At 40.7% G+C, this 19993-nt stretch overlaps 1 protein-coding gene across 2 annotated transcripts in view; it reads right to left on the bottom strand.

Annotated features, from left to right (window-relative positions):
• The window catches only part of LOC113013016 (metabotropic glutamate receptor 7-like), a 73814-nt gene that overhangs the window by 12937 nt on the left and 40884 nt on the right, over nt 1–19993 (bottom strand). For both annotated transcript variants that reach the window (XM_026153540.1, XM_026153539.1), the window contains 4 exons: nt 19131–19268; nt 17154–17354; nt 10526–10665; nt 4869–5804 (listed from right to left, as the gene is read on the bottom strand). In XM_026153540.1, coding sequence (XP_026009325.1) covers nt 4869–5804; nt 10526–10665; nt 17154–17354; nt 19131–19268 — 1415 coding nt within the window. The remainder of the gene's footprint in view (nt 1–4868; nt 5805–10525; nt 10666–17153; nt 17355–19130; nt 19269–19993) is intronic.

Below are 19993 nucleotides of genomic sequence, written 5' to 3' on the forward strand. Positions count from 1 at the left end.
AACATAAAAACACATGAGCACAGCCCATTAAAACCCAAGTCATAAATAAATCCAGACAAATCAAACACTACTTCTGCATCCATTAGTGCCAAATGTTTTAAATGTGACCAAGTTCATATCTAGCAGTCTGTAACCCATATAACGCACTCTCTGATATAGCCATATGCCACTTTTGCCCTGCGTTCTCATGCTTTAGAAATGCATTAAGAAAATGCAAAAACATTATGAAGAAAGCGTTTAATTAAAGCTCCATTCTCATTCCGCCTCACATCTAAAACTGAAAGATTAACATTTTTTATACAACGGTTGTCATAAATCATGATATGAAGGACAAGATAAAATGAAGTGAATTCCGCTCTCCGTCTCATTTAGCTCGTAATGTTCGCAGATTCTTTCATCTTCGGTCACACCTCTGTGTCTTCCCATTTCAATATGTAATGGCAATACTCCACATCTTAACTGCGCACAGAGTGTGAAACTGATGTCACACTCCCTTCTCCCTGATAAAAAATAATGGACTAAAGTTAAAATCACAACTACAACCTTTCTTTCTTTCCATTATACTTGACCACATTTAGCTTTTCGCCTGCAGTCCGCCTCTGGTGCAATCTACTCAAGGTTTCATGCATAAAACAAGTGATAGGCAGGGGAATTTCACATATTATTTTCAAAAGACTCCACATCTCCGCACTAAGTGTCACATCCAACTCCTGTCAAACGCTGCTGTTTGCAGAGAGACAGGAGTTTTAGAAGATGCAATTTTACCTGCTGAAAGCTGAAGTGAAAAAGTTTTCCGCAGCATAGTTAGTCATTGTTAATGATGCTTGTCAGGACGAACCGTCCCCATGAAGTTTATGTATTACAGGGGACATCTTACAAGAGCCTAAGAGGTTTCCACACATGTACTGAGGCATATAAGCTTCCAGTACATGGAGTTCACTTTTAAGCGTGACTGAGTCTTGTAGGTGTTTTATTAGAGTGTTTCAGTGCCTCGGGATAAATGTTTCATTATATCATCGTCCTACTCTTCTGAACTGCAAGAAATGTTCTATGTTTAAACACCAGCCCTCGTGTTTATTGGCAGAATACATTAAATCTATTTATCAGTCCTTTGCTCAGAGCAAACATTTATGGTGAGGCACTTCAGGCAAAAAGTGTTTTTTTTTCTTTTTTTGGTGTCTGTAGCTCAGGAAGTAAAGCAGGTCATCTACTTATTTGAAGGTTTGTGGTTCGATCCTTGGCTCCTCCAGTCTGCATGCCAAATATCCTTGGGCAAGATCATAACCCCAAGATCATAAGTTGCTCTCCGATGCATTCACTGGAGTATGAATGCGTTTGAATGGTAGATAGAGGCACTTAAGCATATAAAATAGAGCTTGTGTGAATGGGTGAATGAGGCATATTGTATAAAGTGCTTTGGGCGCTGCGGCAGAGTAGAAAAGCGCCATTTAAGAATCAGTCCGATCATATCTATTACCTGAACTGTTTATACCTGTATAACAGTTTCAAATAAAAATGTATAGCTTTTCACAACATATAAAATCACCAGCCACTATATTAGTTAGACGTGTTCAACAGCTTGATGATGCAAACATCTAATTAGTGAACCCAACAACAACAACCAAATGCATTTAGACATTTAGACACGGTAAAGACAACCTGCTGAAGAACACCAGAATGGGGGAAGAAATCGATTTAAGTGAGTTTGAATATGGGAAGGTTGTTGTTCCCAGGGAGGCTGGTCTGAGTATTTCAGAAACTGCTGATTTACTGTGATTTTCCCACACAACCATCTCTAGGGTGTACAGGGAATGGTCTGAAAAAGAGAAAATATCCAGTGAGCGTTAGTTCTCAGGGAGAAAATGCTTTGTTGGTGCCAGAGCTCAGAGGAGACCAGTCGGACTGCTTTAAATGGATAGGAAGAGAACTATAACTCAAATAACCATTCATTGCAACCAGAGTATGCAGAAGGGCATCTCTGAATGCTCAACATATCAAACCTTGAAGCAGATGGGCTACAGCAGCAGACGACCACATGAGTGCTGCTCCTGTCAGTTAAATACAGGTAAAGGGAGGCTACAATTTTCACAAGCTCACCAAAACTGGACAAGAGAAGATTGGAAAAATGTTGCTTTAACATGAAAGCATGGATGCTTCCTGCCTTCCATCAACATTTCAGGTTGCTAGTTGTGTTTGGATAGGTTTTCTTGGCACACTTTGGGGTTCTTAGTCCCGACTGGGCATTGTTTAAACACCACAGCCTACCTGAGTATTGTTGCTGACCCCGTCCAAGTTTTTATGACCACAGTGTGCCCATCTGACCCATGTCCCAAAGCTCAAATAACCTCAAACAAGTTTACTGAACATGACAATGAGTTAACTGTGCTCAAATAACCTCCAGTGTTACCAGATCTCAATCCAATAGAGCACCTTGGAAGAGGAAACACATCATAGATGTGCAGCTGACACTATCATGTCAATATGGACCAAATTCTCTGGGGAATGATTCCAGCACCTTATTGAATTTATGTCACAAAGAATTATGGCAGTTCTTAAGGCAAAAGGAAGTCCAACCCAATACGATCTGCGTGTAGATAAAAAAAAATCAGTCTGGCTGTGAAAGTATTTTCTAATTTATGCCGTGATAAAAAGTGAACTTAATTTTCCCTCAGTAAAAACCTTTGACTCTAATATGTCAACAAAATGTCACAAGAATAAGTGGGATTTATCCAATATTCATGTAGCTGTAATGGTAATATCCGCAGATTAACAGATATGTAAATAGATAATGCATCGTTTACATATTTAAAACCTTATTTGCAATACACTTTTTTTGAAATAATAAACTGGAGAGGTTTCATGCTGATTTGATCTGGATGCAGGTGACTTTCATAGTAATTAACTTGAGAGTGGTGAGTATCCGTCTGAGCACATGCAGGTGCACAGTAGATGCTCAGTGATCTTTAGTGTTTTTGCGTGGTTTTTCTCTACGATGACTGAATGGGCAAACACGGGGAGGGGGTGTCACAGGTGTGGGAAATGAGGGTATCTAAATGGTGTGGGCTTTAAGAAATTCCACTCCTGCTGCAAAACAACATTAGGTCAAAGAGTCAAAGGCACTATCAGCTGGTGTCATGTCAGCCTGGTATTATTAGAAAGCATTTGATATTTGAAAGAGAGATTAGTCATATATGACTGGTTGCGTGGCCACATCTGCACATGAAAAGACAACAGGGCAAGGTATTAGAAAGTGAGGATGCGCTCAAATGCGTCACGCTGAGACTCATTTAGCCGCCAATTGTATATTTCCACGCATATCTAAACACAAGCAATTACACACATGGCACCGATCTAATCCAATCCTCTAATTACACTATTTCTGTATTTTGACATTACTTACAGGGAGGTAATCATATAGGCATCCTTTGAGCCAGTAAGTACAGTTTAAGCAGTAACAGATGTGAGGAAAGCGGGCTGAAAACTTAAGCATAAGTCGGCTGAAAAGACAGAAAAGTTAGCATCCCTTCAACTTGACTTCACTGCAGCTTTTGCAAGGGATTTTATCAAGACATGCTCGGGCACTTCTCACTAGCAGTGGCTGGGGAGTAAGCAGAAATGCACCCTCAAAGGCCATTACGCCAAGCTGCTGCAGTGTGAACCGGAGGTGTGTGCGAGGCAATGATCCAGTGCGAGGAAAGAGTTAACTGCATAAGGGGGAAAGATAAACACATTACTGCTTCGCTAGTCGCCGCAAGTAACATAATGAACTCCTAATCGCTGCTGAGGGTGTAATTCATCTATGAAATCAGCAGCAAATTGAGATGAGGAAAATCAGCTTCTGATCCATCTCATGTGGTAGCTTAGCAGGAAGGATATTGAACGGCGTGCCTCTCAAAAGGTTAGGAGCAACACTTTCCTGTCAGCATCGATATTCTGTCAGTGGAAAACTTCTCCTTGGCTTCGTCTCGTACTCACGGGCCTGCTGAGAAGCACGCGCGTCCAGCGGATGAACGTATTTGTATTCTGCGCAGCGCTGGCCAGATAAGCAATGACTAGCAGAGAAGGTCGGAGTGTCATATTCTCAATCAACTCCAGTAGCACACAATGTCAACTGCTTTGTTGAGTAGAGTGCAGCTGTCAAGAGAGGGAATGTGTTGAATCATATTTCTATTTACCCCCTCATTTCTCTCTGCATTCCTTCTCCTCTTGGTCCTCATCGTTCTCGTCTTCCACCTTTCCACCTGCCCAAACTGCTTGTCTCCATCTCCAGAATAAAGCGTAATAGTATATGTTGGGCCCCAGGCATGAGAGCCAAAATAGCATCTGGAGCTGCCAGCATCCCCTTGTGTATCCCTCTCAGGCATTCAAGGATTCTGGTGCTTACCATCAGCCCTTCCTTTGTCTTTACATGTCTATTCCCTGAATGTCTGAGCTATGTAAATATGAACTCAAAAAGAAAAGAAATCCATAAATCACGTAGTCACTAAATGTATGTGTGTGTTTGCACGAATATGCACATACATGAATATGTTTGAACAAGATAAAAACGGGGCCAAAGAAATCCAACCACCCATCCATCCTCTTCTGCTTATCATTATCAGGGACGCAGGGGGCTGGAGCCTATCCCAGCTATCATACGGCGACAGGCAAGGTACATCCTGGACAGGTCGCCAGGGCTAACACAGAGAGACAGATAACCATTTTCACTCGCATTCACATCTATGGGCAATTCAGATTCACCAATTAACCTAACTCCACTACTGGGGATAGCGGGGCCAAAGAAATGAAAGTGAAATGTGTGAGGAGGGAGAAAGAGACAGACAAAAGAGAAGTCTGGTGACAAAGAGAGAGAGAGAGAAATGACTCACCTTCTCCGCTGACTGTGCTGTGCCAAAGAAAATCGGGATGAAGGCCAGCCAGACGATGCAAGTTGTGTACATAGTAAAACCAATGGGTTTGGCTTCATTGAAGTCTTCTGGTACATCCCTCGTCTTGATAGCGTAGATAGTGCAGGTCACCATCAGCAGGATGCTGTAACCCAGGGAGCAGATTATCTGTAGGTCTGTGATGTCACACTTGAGCACTCCGCGGGCCAGCCTGGGGTTTATGGTTTTCTGTTCATCGTAGTCGATGATAGTGTTTGGAGGGTCAACAGCAAACCACACCAGCACCCCCAGCAGCTGCACGCAGATTAGACTGGAAGTGATAGCAATCTGGGAGGTGGGGCTGATGAAGCGAGGAGCTGTCACTGTCTGCTTCCCCTGCTCGAAGATCCGATAAATACGGTTGGTCTTAGTAAGCAGTGCGGCGTAGCTGATGCACATGCCCAGGCCCAGAAAGATCCTCCTGAAGGCACACACGGCTACGTCAGGCTTGGCGATCATGAGGAACGTGATGATGTAGCACAGGAAGATGCCAGTTAGCAAGACGTAGCTCAGTTCTCTGCCCGATGCCCGCACGATAGGCGTGTCATTGTAGCGGATGAAAGTTGCCATGACAAAGATGGTGGCGATGATGCCAAGCATGGCCAGGAAGACGGGGATAATAGCCCAAGGGGAATGCCACTCCAGCTTGACAATGGGGATAGGTTGGCAGCTTGTTCTGTTGGAGTCCGGCCTCATGTCATAGGCACACAGTCTGCAGGAAGTTTCATCGTACTGGTACTGGTAGCCATCGCAGAGCTCACAGTGCCAACAGCACGGCATGCCCTTTACTTTCTTCTTCCTCTCTCCAGTTTTGCAGGGCAGACTGCACACAGAGATAGGAACCTCCTGCTCCCCATCTGGCCACTGAAGCTCCTCCAGCTGGGAAAAATGTGAGACACCACAGGATAAGGGGTTAGCAACAGTGAGATAAGCAAGTGATACCATGTGGGTATTGGTAAGCAGCTGTATTTTGAGGCAACATAACATTAAATTATGATTTTCCTTATTTTCTGCCATACATATACACTGCTACAAGGGTGGATACTCATAATAAACACGGCCAAAGTGTTTGAAAGCTTTTGTTCAAGTAATCCCCTGAACTAAAAGCCCCCTTGATGTATTGAAACAGTTAATAAGGTGTCTTATCGCATCATATTAACTTCTCATTTGTTGCTATATTCTCAAGCTTATGAAGTTGCATTGCAAAAACAAAGTTCAATGCAGTCTAAACGGTAGGGAGGGAAAAATGTGTAGAAAAAAAAATGATGAACCTAATACAGCACAACATCTTTCCTGCCAATTTCTTGGAGGGATTGCCTTTTCTAATACTTGAAAGTAATTGAAATCACCATGGCAACAGAGCCTACCTTTGTTCAGTGAAATAAAAATAAAGTGATGTGAAATGCAAAAGACATTATGTTTTAATACAGGAGCCAGTGAGGTATGAAATACGTGATGAGAAGGAAGGAGAATGGGATTTGGGATTGCAAAATGCTTCGGTTAGACTTTGCACAGCCATTTCTAGTTATGATTGAAAAGTGCAGTATACAGACACACTATCTGAAGGTCTAAACCAAAGAGGCCCAAAGGTGTTTCATGATTTAAGCTCAAACTATAGCTTCGATGTACAAGCCAGCCCTTTAAAAAAAAAAATCCAAGAAGAAATAGAATTTTAAGACTCTTACATATTTTGCTAGGGAGTTAAAAAAAGAAAAACTTTCAAAGTACTCTGAGCTGATCTTTTTATTTATTATGAAAGTATACTGATCCGTGACTTTAAAAGAAGCAGAAGATAAAAGATACACCAACACGCTTTCGCGGCAATATCAGTCATCAGCAGTATCACAGAACTAAACCGAGTCCAACAAAAACAAAAGGCATTCGTATTCTGGGGCGCAAGTTTTAAGCCTGAAATACATCAATGTGTCGAGGTGTATAGAGCAACATAACAATCACATGAAAATGAAGAGGGATTGAATTTAGTGATTATTTTTTGTAGCGTGCTTTGATGTTAAGTGTATTCATGACTTAAAGACTCCCTGTCGAGTTTCTGACTTCCTTGTTGTTGCGTGTCCTCATTTTGTTTGTCTCAAGTGTACTCATAAAGACGCACACCAATATGCATGTGTAGTTTAGCCGACGTGTTCCCACTGTTTCGCTTATCCGGTGCAGATGATGGCAAAGAAGACAATTGGTTGTTTAAGGGAGATGCACATACATTACAGACTTTTTTCTCCTGGCCCATTACGGGGCTTCAGGGTTGGCCATAACTGTGCCAGAAATCATGCGATTACTTCCAGAGTCACAATTTTGACTGCTTAAGTGCTTTCGCACTGAGAAGTAAGGCTAAATGCAGTGCATCACATTTTCCTGGCTCGTGCAATCATAACTGTCAAAATTTGAGTGTGTAGAACTGCACACATCTCACACTCAATGGCTGTCAGCTTGGCCATCCAACAGCTTTTACCGAGAAAGCTCGTGAGTACTGATGCCAGTGCAGCGCGAGCTAACAATGAAAGATTTACTAGCTTTACTTTTTTTTTAGGCATTGACTTTGCTGGTGTTGTGGTATTGATGGTGTTAAAATGGTTTTCTTCACTGTAGAAGAAGTTAGTACTATGTTTGGTTAAATGTTCAACTTGTGAGCGCTATCGAGACAGTCATAGTTAAATGCTGCCGTTGTCATTTCCCATAATTTCGCGACACTTTGCTGTCAAATTAAATCTCTCAACGTATTTTCCTTTTTTTGTGGTTTGTTTTTTTAAACCATTTGATCAACAAGAATGTGTTTCATGCTTGACTTAATAAGATAATAATATCTGCATTACAATGAGGGTGATTATCACTGACGTGCCATTTATTAGACTTCAGTGATACGCACAGTGCGTTTTAGTCCGTCGGACTGAATGTTTGTTTTTACAGAAAATCTCTACAAGGCAGCATCAAAGACCAGCAACATTTAGGAAAAGATTATCTGTTTTTTTCTTATTTACTTATTTATTTTTGGCTCACCTGCTCAATAAATATGAAGATCGAGCCTGCAGCCTGTTATCTTAACTTAAACCAGAGACATCACATCTAATACTTATGTGACTGCCAGACTTAAGGAAAACACAAGAAATCCTTCATCATCCGCAAACATCAATTTATCAAATGTACCATTACTTTTCTTTTTTTGTAAGGTTTAGAGAAACAAGATATAATGAGACAGTTAGTGAAATCTTTTTTTTTTGTCCTTGCTTCCTGCAGCTCAAACATTTCTAAGGAAATATTTTGACATTTTTGAAAATACACTGTTTGTTGCAGTCTTTCTGTAGACTCAAATGGGCTTTAACATATCAACAAAACAAAAAACACTTGTTACAAACTTCAAACACTTATGGCTTTACAGTCAGACTCTTTAAGATTAACATGGATTGGTTTTAAAAAATTGCACCAGGTGCAAATACCATCACATATGACATGAGTCTGGCATCACCTCAGGTGATAGCATCACCTCCTCCACATGTGGCAACTGCCATTAATTGCACATGCAGATATGCACCCCACTCGCACACAAACGCGCACTCTCACACAGCTGCAGTGTGTTTGCGATGTGTGCACCTGTATGACGAATGTGTTGTTTCTGTGCTGTCTGGGTAGATTATCATCTGCCATTTATCTGAGGGCATGAAGGTGCCACTTGTTATTTGGACAATGAATGGTGCTCTCTGGAAAACCTCCCGATTACACACAGTGTGGAAACAGTAATGAGACCAACAGCTCTGTTGCCATGGAGACCAGAAACAAGATTTTTGACACCTTGGACTTGCTATGGAGGCTGCTATTTGGGTTTTGTTTTATTTGTTATTTTTACAGTTAATTTGAGTTTCTGCGAGCTGGAACAGCATCGCATTGAATTTCTTTATTGATCATCGCAGAGTGTATCAGGGTGCTCATTCCAACGAAACCTTTAAATTAGACGGCGCTTACAGAACGCAGTAACACCTTCTTTTCTTTTTTTTTCTGCATTAGGATATAATTGTGTTGTAACAGCATTTGGTTTGTAATCACACTAAAACAGAACGAAGAAGAAATCTCCAGCAGCAGACGTTGTTCCACCTGTTCTATCAAATGCATTTGGTTTAGTTTAATTCTTGTCATCCCCGAGAACCATTATGCAAATGTTGACTCATCGGTATGTAAATGTCATGCTTTTTTTTCTTTTCTTTTTTTTCCTAATCTGAGTTACAAAGAAATTTCAGCTCAGGTTTCATCCTATCATATGGTAAATGTCGAGCCATGTTTGCCTTGAAAAAATAAGAACTCATCAGTTTCTTTATTGCCCACATGAATCACCTGAGCCCATTTCTCGTGTTGTGACAGTGAGATCTATTACAGTGGCATGAAACCAACTCCCTGCACTTAAAAAAGCAGCTGCAGCCTCCAGCTTTGCACCTAAACCCTATATTAGACAGTAGGTGAATTTAAGTTCCAAATGCAAAATCCATGTTGCTATTCCATGGGTTCAGCTTTCATTTGGATGTGCCAAAAATGTCAAACAACTCACACATCCACATATTTTTAGATTAATATCCTTCCCTTTCCCTGTAACGCACCCAGAGCCGTCATACGGTTTAACTTGTACTTTCATTTCATCTGATAAAATGTGATCATAGACTTTCATCGTGTAGTGCAGGAAAGCTAGCGAGCTGCAGTGGGAACACGGAAGGTGTGTATTTCAGGTGTCACCTTCCAGCGACATCTTTGGTAGCTCTCTGCTGCCACAACACAGAGTATACGGACTGACATAAGTTAGCTTCCACTGTACACCCTCAGTCCTCCAGAAGATGCAGTGAAAGAATAATGATATGCAACATCAGTGAGAGCTCAGCTAGCTGGTTTTCTTTTTATTTCCTTCTTTCTTTTTTAATATTGAACTCCCAAATCGTGTTGCTTCTGATGTATTAGTCTTGCCCAAACATTCTTTCACTGGTGGAAACATATCAGATCTTTTTAATAACATACTAAATGTGACCAACTAAAATCCTTTTATCCCTTTTCATGCACTAGATTTAAAATAGTCTGGTTTCCCTGCATATTTTTTCTTTCCTATTAAAAAAGCAGCTTTCAGGATATTTGATAACTTTTAACAGAACCAAGTTTCAATTATGGTTATAAACATTTTTTTATTAAGTCTAAAGTAACTTTGAGTAGGACTTTGGAATATGTTTAACATTTGGCTTACATTGGAGAGCAACACATCAGTTGAAATGTGTGTGCGTTTCTCTATTTGTTGCTGGAGGAAAATATAAGACCTGAAAATGATGAAATATTGTCTGCTGGGTAAAGCAAACACTTTATTTTGCATGTTAAATTGCAAACGCTCATTTTCTCCACCTGAAATACATCAATCAGAGTGGAAGTAAAAATGTCTGCACCTGATTTGTTTCCATAGTTGAGATGCAAAAAAATGCACACCTTGAGAGATTTCAATTTTGGAAAACACAAAGTCCTCGTGCTGTAGAATCGGCACACACATATCCCTTATCATCACGCATGCCAACATTTGCAAACGCATGCCTCTTGTCTGTTTCATCAGCGGCTGTAAATCATCATACCCTGAGCTGGAGGTTCTCCACCCACTGCCCTACCACTTTATACTCTGGGGTAGAGGAGTTGGTCATCTGGAACTGGAACAGGTCATAGCGTCCTGGAGCATCGCCATTCTTGTTAAACACAACAGAGGTGCCGGCACTGCCTGTGCAGAGCAGAGGAAGAGAGAAGATGCAAAAAAAAAAGAAAGAAAAAGTGTTAGACGTTGGTGTGGAAAAACAAAAAACAAAAAACCCTTTACCTCGTTTCTCCCGACTCCTTGGTGGCCTACAAGGACAAAGCAAAGGAGTCTGTGTGCCTTTCTCCAAATATAAACCTCCAAAAACAAAGACGCATATCTTGAACCTTTGTGATAATAACAGACAAAAAAAGTCTAGAAAGCTACTAAGCTCCCTACTGACCACTATAACACTTTCTTACCTGCTTCCTATTCATCATCACGCCTGCACAATGCCCACTGGCAGAATATATTCTCACATTTAAAACATGGTTAGTCATGTGGACTCTCAACTCTAATATCAAGAACTGGCTGCTGCTCCTTAAAAACAGCGCACACCTCCGCAGATTAAAAGTAGTGCTGCATTTCAGTCACACTCTGGTCAACAACTGGGGACGTAAGGAGGACAAACAGGTCAGCCAAAGCATCTTCCAGTCCCCATCCGCTCTCAGTGTGCAGCATCCAGGCTTAAGCGGTGCCCTGAAGATTTCACTAATTAGCTTCCAGATGACTGTGGACATCTGAAACATTTAAATATCTAAGGTTTTCCTTATTTGAACTTCTGCAGGCTCTCGAGCCTGTCAGTTATTTTAACACTGGTGCACGTGTTAATGTGTGCACATTTTAATGCAAATGCCAGTCAACGTGAGTTCTCCTTTACAGCAGGGAGCGCTGAATGACATTAGCAGAATAAAGGTTGTACTTTATTTCATACATGAGGTCTGCATTGTTGATGAGGTCATTTCTACCACCTCACAATGCAGGAGGGAATGAAAAAAAACTGCTGTATTTCACAAGTCTGTTCACCTTGGCAAAGCATACAGTGGTTCACATGCACGGATGGCGATACCATTTTTGAAATGGGACAGGGGGAGCCTGATGACACTTGGCATGGGAATTAAGTACTTTAATAGCTCTGGCTATAATAAGTGAAGAGAATGGACCACGAGCATATGTCCACAACACTTTGGGAACATGTTGTTTTTTGTAACTAGAACAGAGCTTGTGGCTTTTGGATGGAAGGCCACCGCACCTTCTCCTTAGTTTTCAGCCAGAAGGGAATTTCATCTCCCTCCAGTTTATTTTTTTTTTCCAAGGACATTTGTCATTGAACACTCTACAAAAGTTTCAGGCTAAAAGTCTCTTGTTAAACAAGAAAGGCAGACGAGGCGAGAGAAAATCCAATTTCAGAGAACAAAATAACCAGCTTTTTAAATAAAATACTGTGAACAAGCACCCAAATTTTCTTTTTGACTTTGTGACACGATTGTGTATTACAAATGAAAGTTTGTGGCCCTTACAGTGTCGATGCAGAGACACGAATCTCTCCCATTTTGCGGTTATGCAAAGTGACAGCACCATATTCCACATTACCACTACAGAAATAGCAGCAGTGGAGCCATTTGACCCACTGATGTTTCAATTTAAAAGTAGAACACTAATTCATAGGCATCTGTGTGTCAGCACAGAAAATGAAGTGGGACGGGTGTTCAGAATTAATTCAAGTGTATTGTCAAAGGCGTACTGAAAACTCTGTCGATATGAAAACCAAACCCAAACCGGGTGGGCGGCAGTCACCGTCCTGTCACTTCGGCTTCCACCAAACAGAGAGTAGACTTGTTGACACAGTGTATAAAGATGTTGACAAGGTATTGACACCAGTGAGCAAAAGCTGTCACAGGGTTAACATTCTTATTGCACGCCCCAGCAAAAATATATAGCGTGCGCAAACACACAGTCATTCAGTAAAGTCACACGCATGATTGGGCACTTGGCGCTCAGTTTCGGCTTCAGAGCAAATAATTAAGTGGCGTTTCTGTGTGCGCAGATAAAAGGACATTAGAAATTCATTTTTATATTCTATTGCCTGATATTTTCAAGGGAACAAAATGCTTTGTGTAGAATCCTAAGCGAGAATGCTGTCTATGATGAAAGATTTATGCATTTGCATGTGGCTCTGAACTAAGACATGACAAAAGTGTACTGCTGCTGTGCGGTGCAGAGCAGTGTGGGTGGACTAGGGATCCACTGCTGTGTTTCTCTCGCATCATTATTCTCTCCTCTTTTTTTTTTTCCTTCTGCCTCTCATTCTTCAGCTCTGTGACTCCAGCACGGTGGGGAGATCAACAAAGGAGGTTTACACTCCTTGGCTCTCAAACACGCGTTAGCAGCGGCACACACACACAGGATAATGTGCATGGTTCCAGTCTAAATGCAATAAGGGGCAGCGAGATACGCCTGACAGAGCACCAACAGAACAACCAGTTATAAAAAGGTGTGAGATACAACAAGGCAGGAAGAGGCTGTGGAGACTGAAAATGGAAAATCTTATTTTTGGTTCACATGAACTTCTTTATTTGTCATTACCAAAATGAAATGTTTTCTAAGGCCAAATGACAGAAAAGTCAGCAGCATGAATCCAGATGGTTATCGAGGTTGGGCAACAGCTTGTCAATCCAGTGCATGAATCTGCACTTGGTTAAGGCCTTCTTGAAATATTTATATTGCTCTGTCGTTTGCATATAGTCTGCTGCTTTAGTTCCACCTTAAACTCAGAGGGCTTCCTGCCTGCTGGAACTCTGCACTGCTGCCATAGCGACAGTGTTAAAGAAAGGCAGGCGGCTCTTTAGCCTTTAGCTCAATAACACAAGTTTGCTTTCACACTTTTTTAGTATAGAAGTATTTATATGGTGTAATTAACCTTGTTAAATTTCATCACTGCAATGCTTAGTGTCAACCAAGTTTCACATATACATACTTTTAATGCATCGGGATAATTTTAGTGCATAATATCACATATTACCCTTAATATTTCTACTGATATAATTTAATTTTCAATGTCAAGAAATATGAAGAAAATAAAGCACTGATTTAATAAAAAGTATTATCTGAAATCACAGCTTTCATACTGAAATCAACTTCTGCAGCCAGAGCCTTGCATTTTTTTCAGTTCCTCAGTGTTTACCAAAGTCTATTTTTAATGCACTGAATATGTTGCTTCATTATGATGAGCCTTGATCTTATATACACCAGCCTGCTGCTGTAAATACTCACTATAGCACCAAACATCCATCCATCTGCAATTAATACTAGTCCTTTAGTACCTGAAATATATGTAATAGATAGATATTTTCTTAGAAACATTAAAAGTTTGTAAAAATCGCATGTTTTCAGTGACAACAGTGAGCTTGGTGATATCCTACGAGTTGAATTTTTGCATTTCATCATTTTGCAAAAAAATATTTACAGAAAAGATTCTTTACGTGACGCCTACAGGTCAAAGTTGGTCCTTTTGGTGACCATACTACTTTATTCACCCACTGTTTATGTCATACATTTATACAGCAATGCAGGACAGGACTAATTTCTTCTGATACAGCAGCTATAGCACACTCAATCGTCCTAACACTGTCAAATACAACCGGTATTGAAAACTGCAACAGCCATTTCACTGATGGTTAAAAAACTATAAAGAAGCAGAAAATAAAAACCCGTCCTCTGAATAGACGCATTTCAAATGCTAACAAAAACTGTTTGACGATTCCCTTTTTCCTGTGCAGCCCTCAGTCAAATGCTGCCTCCCAAAATTGGCACTCATTCATTAAACCTGGTTCTCAAAGTTTTGATGAATGCGTATTTGCAATAACAAATTTTTAAAGCAATTTAGTTTGGTCTGTTGTTGCCTGGATGATTGCAGTGTGTCATTAAATGTTTGTCTTCGCTCTACCTTAGTTAGTGTTTTGTCCTCTCTCTCTATGCTCTCTTTTTCTTTCCTCTTGTCTTTCCCTCCCCCCTCAACTGGCCACAGCAGATGGCTGCCCCTCCCTGACCCTGGTTCTGCCAGAGGCTTCTTCCTGTTAAAAGGTAGTTTTTCCTTCCCAATATCCCCAATATACCTATAAGTGCTTTCTTATATTTCTTAATTGATATGGTTTTCTACAAGATAGAGTCTTTAACTCACACCCTGACGTGACAGCTGATGTGATTTGGGGCTACATAAATAAACCTGAATTGAACTGAAATGCACTGGATAAAAAAGCAAAGAAAATCAGAGCTCTGTGGGAAAGAAAAAAAGAAAGAACTGTGTTGCTCGGTGTATTACTACTTAAATAACAAAACACTGCATAATTATGGGATTGTTGTGAAAACTGTTAACTCTTCCCTAACACACGCCTTCTGTTTTGACTGAAAATGACATTGGGGGGATGGGATGTGACTGAACAACCTTATTTGAATGGATAGAACTAACACGAACAACAGGATCTCTGAGCGAATAATGAAATGAAATGGAAATTTAGTCTGATTACCACGCTAGAAATTTAATTGTTCAAATTCCTGGAGCTGCACGTGAATTAATAACAGCAGTAAATATGCGCTGCAGGTTCAAGGAAAATCAGAGGGTTGATCTCTGTTTTAGAGTAATGAATGCATTCATCTGAAAGAAAAAAGACTTGTGAAACTTTCATCTACTTTAATGTTGCAGTAAAATAATATGCGCATATTACTGTTTGAGTCATGCTTTTAAATAAATGAATCGAATGTTCCTGTTAATTTTCAGTTATAAGATACATGTTTAAAAGACTGGGTCTCCATCCATCTATACATCTCTCTATCCATTTTCGTATGCTTATCGGTTTAGGGTCGTTGGGGTGCTGGGGCCTGTCGTGAGGTGAAGGGTGGGGTACACCCTAAACAGGTTATATTAACCTGTTCAGGCTCATATTAACACCCGGCCAATTTCGATTCACTAAATAAGCTACCATGCCTCTGGGCTGTGGGAGGAAGTCTGAGTACCCTGAGAGAACCCCCTCACAAGCTAGATGGCCTGTGGAATTGAACCTACAATCCACAGGAGAGGATATGCCCTTCCAAAAGGAAAGGAAATACTGCAATCTCAGGTAAATCCTTAGTACAATGTGCCTTCTGAGTAACGTAGCCAGAGGTACACTATTCCTACATATACTACACTGCAGGATTTTGTCATACTACTTAAGGAAAGTGTCATTTTTATCTGGGTCCACTTCTAAAGTTTTGAGAGAAGATTATAGCCGTGCTTGAATCACTAGGATCTAAAAGCTAGCCGAATCTTATCTAGAACATTTTGTGAAGACACCGTGTACTTCAAAAGAGCCTTTAATGATCACAGGCTGACATGCATGCCAGCAGATTTGTAATGACAAAGGTTTCTATGTTTTAAATTCGTCTCCCAGTCTCTCTTCTTCCTTTGCTCTCTGCATTTTAGAACAGCTGTCATTAAAAGCCGTTCGGCATTAATTGTTAAGGATCCTCTGATTTCTGCACAGGGATGAATAATGTAGTTATTCAAGCACAGGTAGGCCCATCAAGTATCATATCAATGCAAAATGTTACATATCTGACACATAAAAACAGAGGAGGTAGTCTGAAATGGCTTTTATTGCCATTAAGTTGGTTTTTTTCTTTCTAACTCACATGATGTGCACACAAAGCAACTAAAATACTCAGGAATTAAGTGTTAATTAAAGGAACAGTCTGACACTCATATTTTAAATATGATTAGTCTTCTTATTGCTACAAGTTCTAATAAAATACCGACATTATTTTTTGTCTTTATAACCACTTTAACACATGCACTGCTTTCTCAATACTGGCTGTATGCTGGAAATGCAAATGTCCAACTGAGTCAGATAGGATACTAAATGGTCTTGAGTTTCCTTGGATAAAGTCAGTGAACTATCTAATTGCACTCTGGTGCGAACAGTACTGATAAATATGCAATAATCCATGTGTTTTGTCTCCTGCCTTCTCTATCCAGACAGGTCCCCTCAAACCAAAACTAATCAGACTTGATTCTCCCAACACTGCCTGAAATTCATGTGTCACAACTTTTAAAGTGAGAATGTAGCTGGACAGTTGGTTGGAATATCGAGTGAAAAAAGAGGAAGCTTCTTTGTTTTTGTCCAAAACCTACCAGCACCTGTAAAGTGAACAATGCTGACCCTGCTTTTGCTTTGTTATCTACCAGAAACTTTATATAGTCTTTCCTCATGGCCCAGCAGTAATCCACAAAACCGTAACAAAAAAAAAAGACACACTGAGAGGAACCTGGCTTTTTAAAACCACAATATGCTCAAAGATGATTAATCCATTAATGAATAAATGTTTGCACAGCTTCTCTTTCAGCTGATTCTATTATCCACTCGCTCAAAAAGAGAGCTTGAAAGATGCTGGACAGAAACCGCTTGTGCTGTTAAGTAAGACAACAGCTGCAATGTTGATAAGTAGCTGATAATTGAATTTTGACATGGTTTATTCTCAGGCGTACAAGCTTTAAATGCAGTCCAAAATTCTAAACACTTAAGCGATACCATAATTGAGTTTGTTTTTCTTACCCGCGCAGCCTGTAAACATCCGAACTTTTACAGCGTGTCACTCACCATTGAAGCTGGTGTTGCGTATGTAGCTCAGCAGAGTTTTTCCCTCTGCTGCCTCCAACCGCGGACAAACGCCAGGATGATCAGGACATAAGTCCCGGTGCATCTTGTGGAGAGCGTGGGCCATGGCGTACACTGCGTCAATCACAAACTGCACTTTGCCTTCCTGCTCATACTTGGAGTCGATCCCGATGCGCTCCTGGCCTGAGGGAGGAAGACGAAGACGAAGACTAAGAGCCAAATGCATTATGAACCATTAGACGTTACATTCCTGCAGCTCTCCCTGTCATCTCCAGTTCCTTTTTTCATTCCTCAATTTGCCGTTTGTTGTTCTTACTTCAGTTTTGATTCTGAAGGAATTGCACCTAAAGCGACAATGTGGCTCAGGAAATAAGAAAACACATTTAATTCCCACGTGGAAGCTGGATCATGAGAAAGTGTTTATGACAAATACAGCAAATACATTTAATTACTGCAGGGCATTAGAAAGTAATAAACGCCTAATAATTGACCTCATTTGTCCCATCGAAAAGGTGATGAAGATCATGAACTTTAGACTCTTCTACAGGGGCCCCCCGCCCTTTGATACCCCCCTCCCCCGGTGGACTGCCCTTTCACTGCAGGCTGCTGTAAAGGTTCTGCCTCGTCCTGCTGCCGATACACCGACTGAATATGTAACGTACAAGCTCGACAGGATTTTTGTTGTTGTTGCAAACTCAATTGTATTTCAAAGGGTGAAATTATGGAAATTATAACAACAAAAATACTACATCTCCTTTTAATGATGATAATCATCATCATCATTATCATCATAATCGAAATATTCACACTCCTACTTAACAAAAAACAACACAAAAAAAACCTGCACCATCAAAAAGGAGACTGAACGATGATTTCCTCCTCAGTTATAGCTGCTCACAGGAGACCTGAGTGATGATAATTGGCAATACAGCATAAGTATATAAAGAATGCAGAATATTTCAATAAAATAACGAAGTTCAAAAGCGATCTGCGCTGACATTCTAGCCCATTTCTAAGAACATACATTTCTGCCCACACATGACCTTTTTGATTTTCTGAGCTCGGTACAAGCTGCTCAATGGACAGTCTTTGCAGGGAAAAAAAGCCTGTTGTTAGTATTTAATATTCATAAATATCAACTCAGCTTGCAGTTTGAAAAGAGCCAATATATAGGCATTTGTACAGCCATTTTCAGGGGAACTGAAGAAAACATAAAAGGCATTTACAGTCATTTTACAGAGCTTTTGTGGGGCTCACTAAGTGGAAGAGTATTGTCTCTGACACATGATAAAAGACACCAAACAGGCGATTATAAAGGGAACAAAATCCTTCAGGAAACAGTAATTTGTGTCACGCTGCTATTACCATCATCACGTATGCAAGCAAGATTAATAGAGCATCCCACATCACAGGCATCATCCACATGGATAATAGATGCAGTGCAATGCCTGTCACGCCGTTGGCAGGCAAGTTTAGGTAAAATGAGCATGAATCACTGTAAGAAACAAGCCTTTCATTAATACTACTAGTACTAAAGCAGAAGACATAGTTTTCTGTCACTTTCCAAGCTAAATAAATTAGTCTCTGGCTCAGTTACTGTGCTGAGCTGCCAAGGTGACTGTGTTAAGGGGGGAATTGAGGGAATATGGGATTAAAGAGTTACAGGACATTAGCCACAAGAGGAGACAGTCTGCAACTGTAGAAAGTCACGTGGTGCATTATTTTTCTAATAATAAACTCTGCCTGTCCTGCACCCGCTGGATAGAAACACCTGGTGTTAGACTTTCTGGATACACAGCAGACAAAAAACAAAAAAAAACGAAACCCTAATCGTTTACCTGCAGCTTCAAGTGCAAGCAAAAGGTCAAGTTTGAATCAACCGGGCGCTGACGTGGGAGAGTGAAACTACGCATCACCTTTTTAGTGTACTGCAGAGATGCTCATAATTGGTGCGCGTACCTGTGCATTTTCGGCTGGTATCCTCTTTCTTTGAGGCGCTCAGCAGCTTGCAGTTGAAGTTTTCCTCCCAAAACTCGGCAAACCAGACATTCCTGCGATTGTTCTCGAGGGTGAGTGCAGTAAAGTATTCATCAAACCCTGGAAGAGAGGAAAGAGGAGAATGGCTCAGTTCCGGACCAATTACCAACCAATTCAGGGCTAGAGGAAATGTACTGAAACTTTAAGCTCGGTGGTGGTGGTGCAGTAGTGCTGGTTGCTAGGTGTAGGAACAACACTACTTCATCAAAATTTGACTTTAGTGGTTCCTCTTCCTCTCAAGCCCCGTGGAACTTTAATCACTTCTTTCATCTAGGAAATTACACTAATTAAAAACCAGGATGCGGAATAAATAACGCAGGGACAGTAAGTGATGCCAAAGCCCGCTTCCTCGGGCTACGAGGAGCTGTAGGTGCTGAGCAGGTTTTCTTCACTTCATAAAATCCATTACAACGGAGATGGATTGAAGGCGTGATATATTAACTTAACACATATTTCAGCAGGGCTTTGGTGCCTGTATGAAGAATCATCTTTATGAGAAATAACCTGCTGCAAACAAAAAAAGAAAGCCTGTGTGGTGATTTTTTTCTCTTTTCTGTGAAACTTTACCACCCAATGTGGGTCAGCGAAGCGAGCTGGGACAAAACTCCCCCGCAAGCACCATGGTGCAGTCATTTTTTACTGTTGTTTCTGAGCAAACAGCTCTATCTACAATGGGGTTGAACCAGTTCTGGAATTCTGAGCTGATATCTATGTTTAAAATAACAATCTGGATAATCTCTAATGGCCATAGTCACGTCCTTAGTTTTGCTTTTGTTGTCATTTCC

Source organism: Astatotilapia calliptera, chromosome 20 (assembly GCF_900246225.1).
Source record: "Astatotilapia calliptera chromosome 20, fAstCal1.2, whole genome shotgun sequence".
In the NCBI taxonomy this organism is placed as follows: Eukaryota; Metazoa; Chordata; class Actinopteri; order Cichliformes; family Cichlidae; genus Astatotilapia; species Astatotilapia calliptera.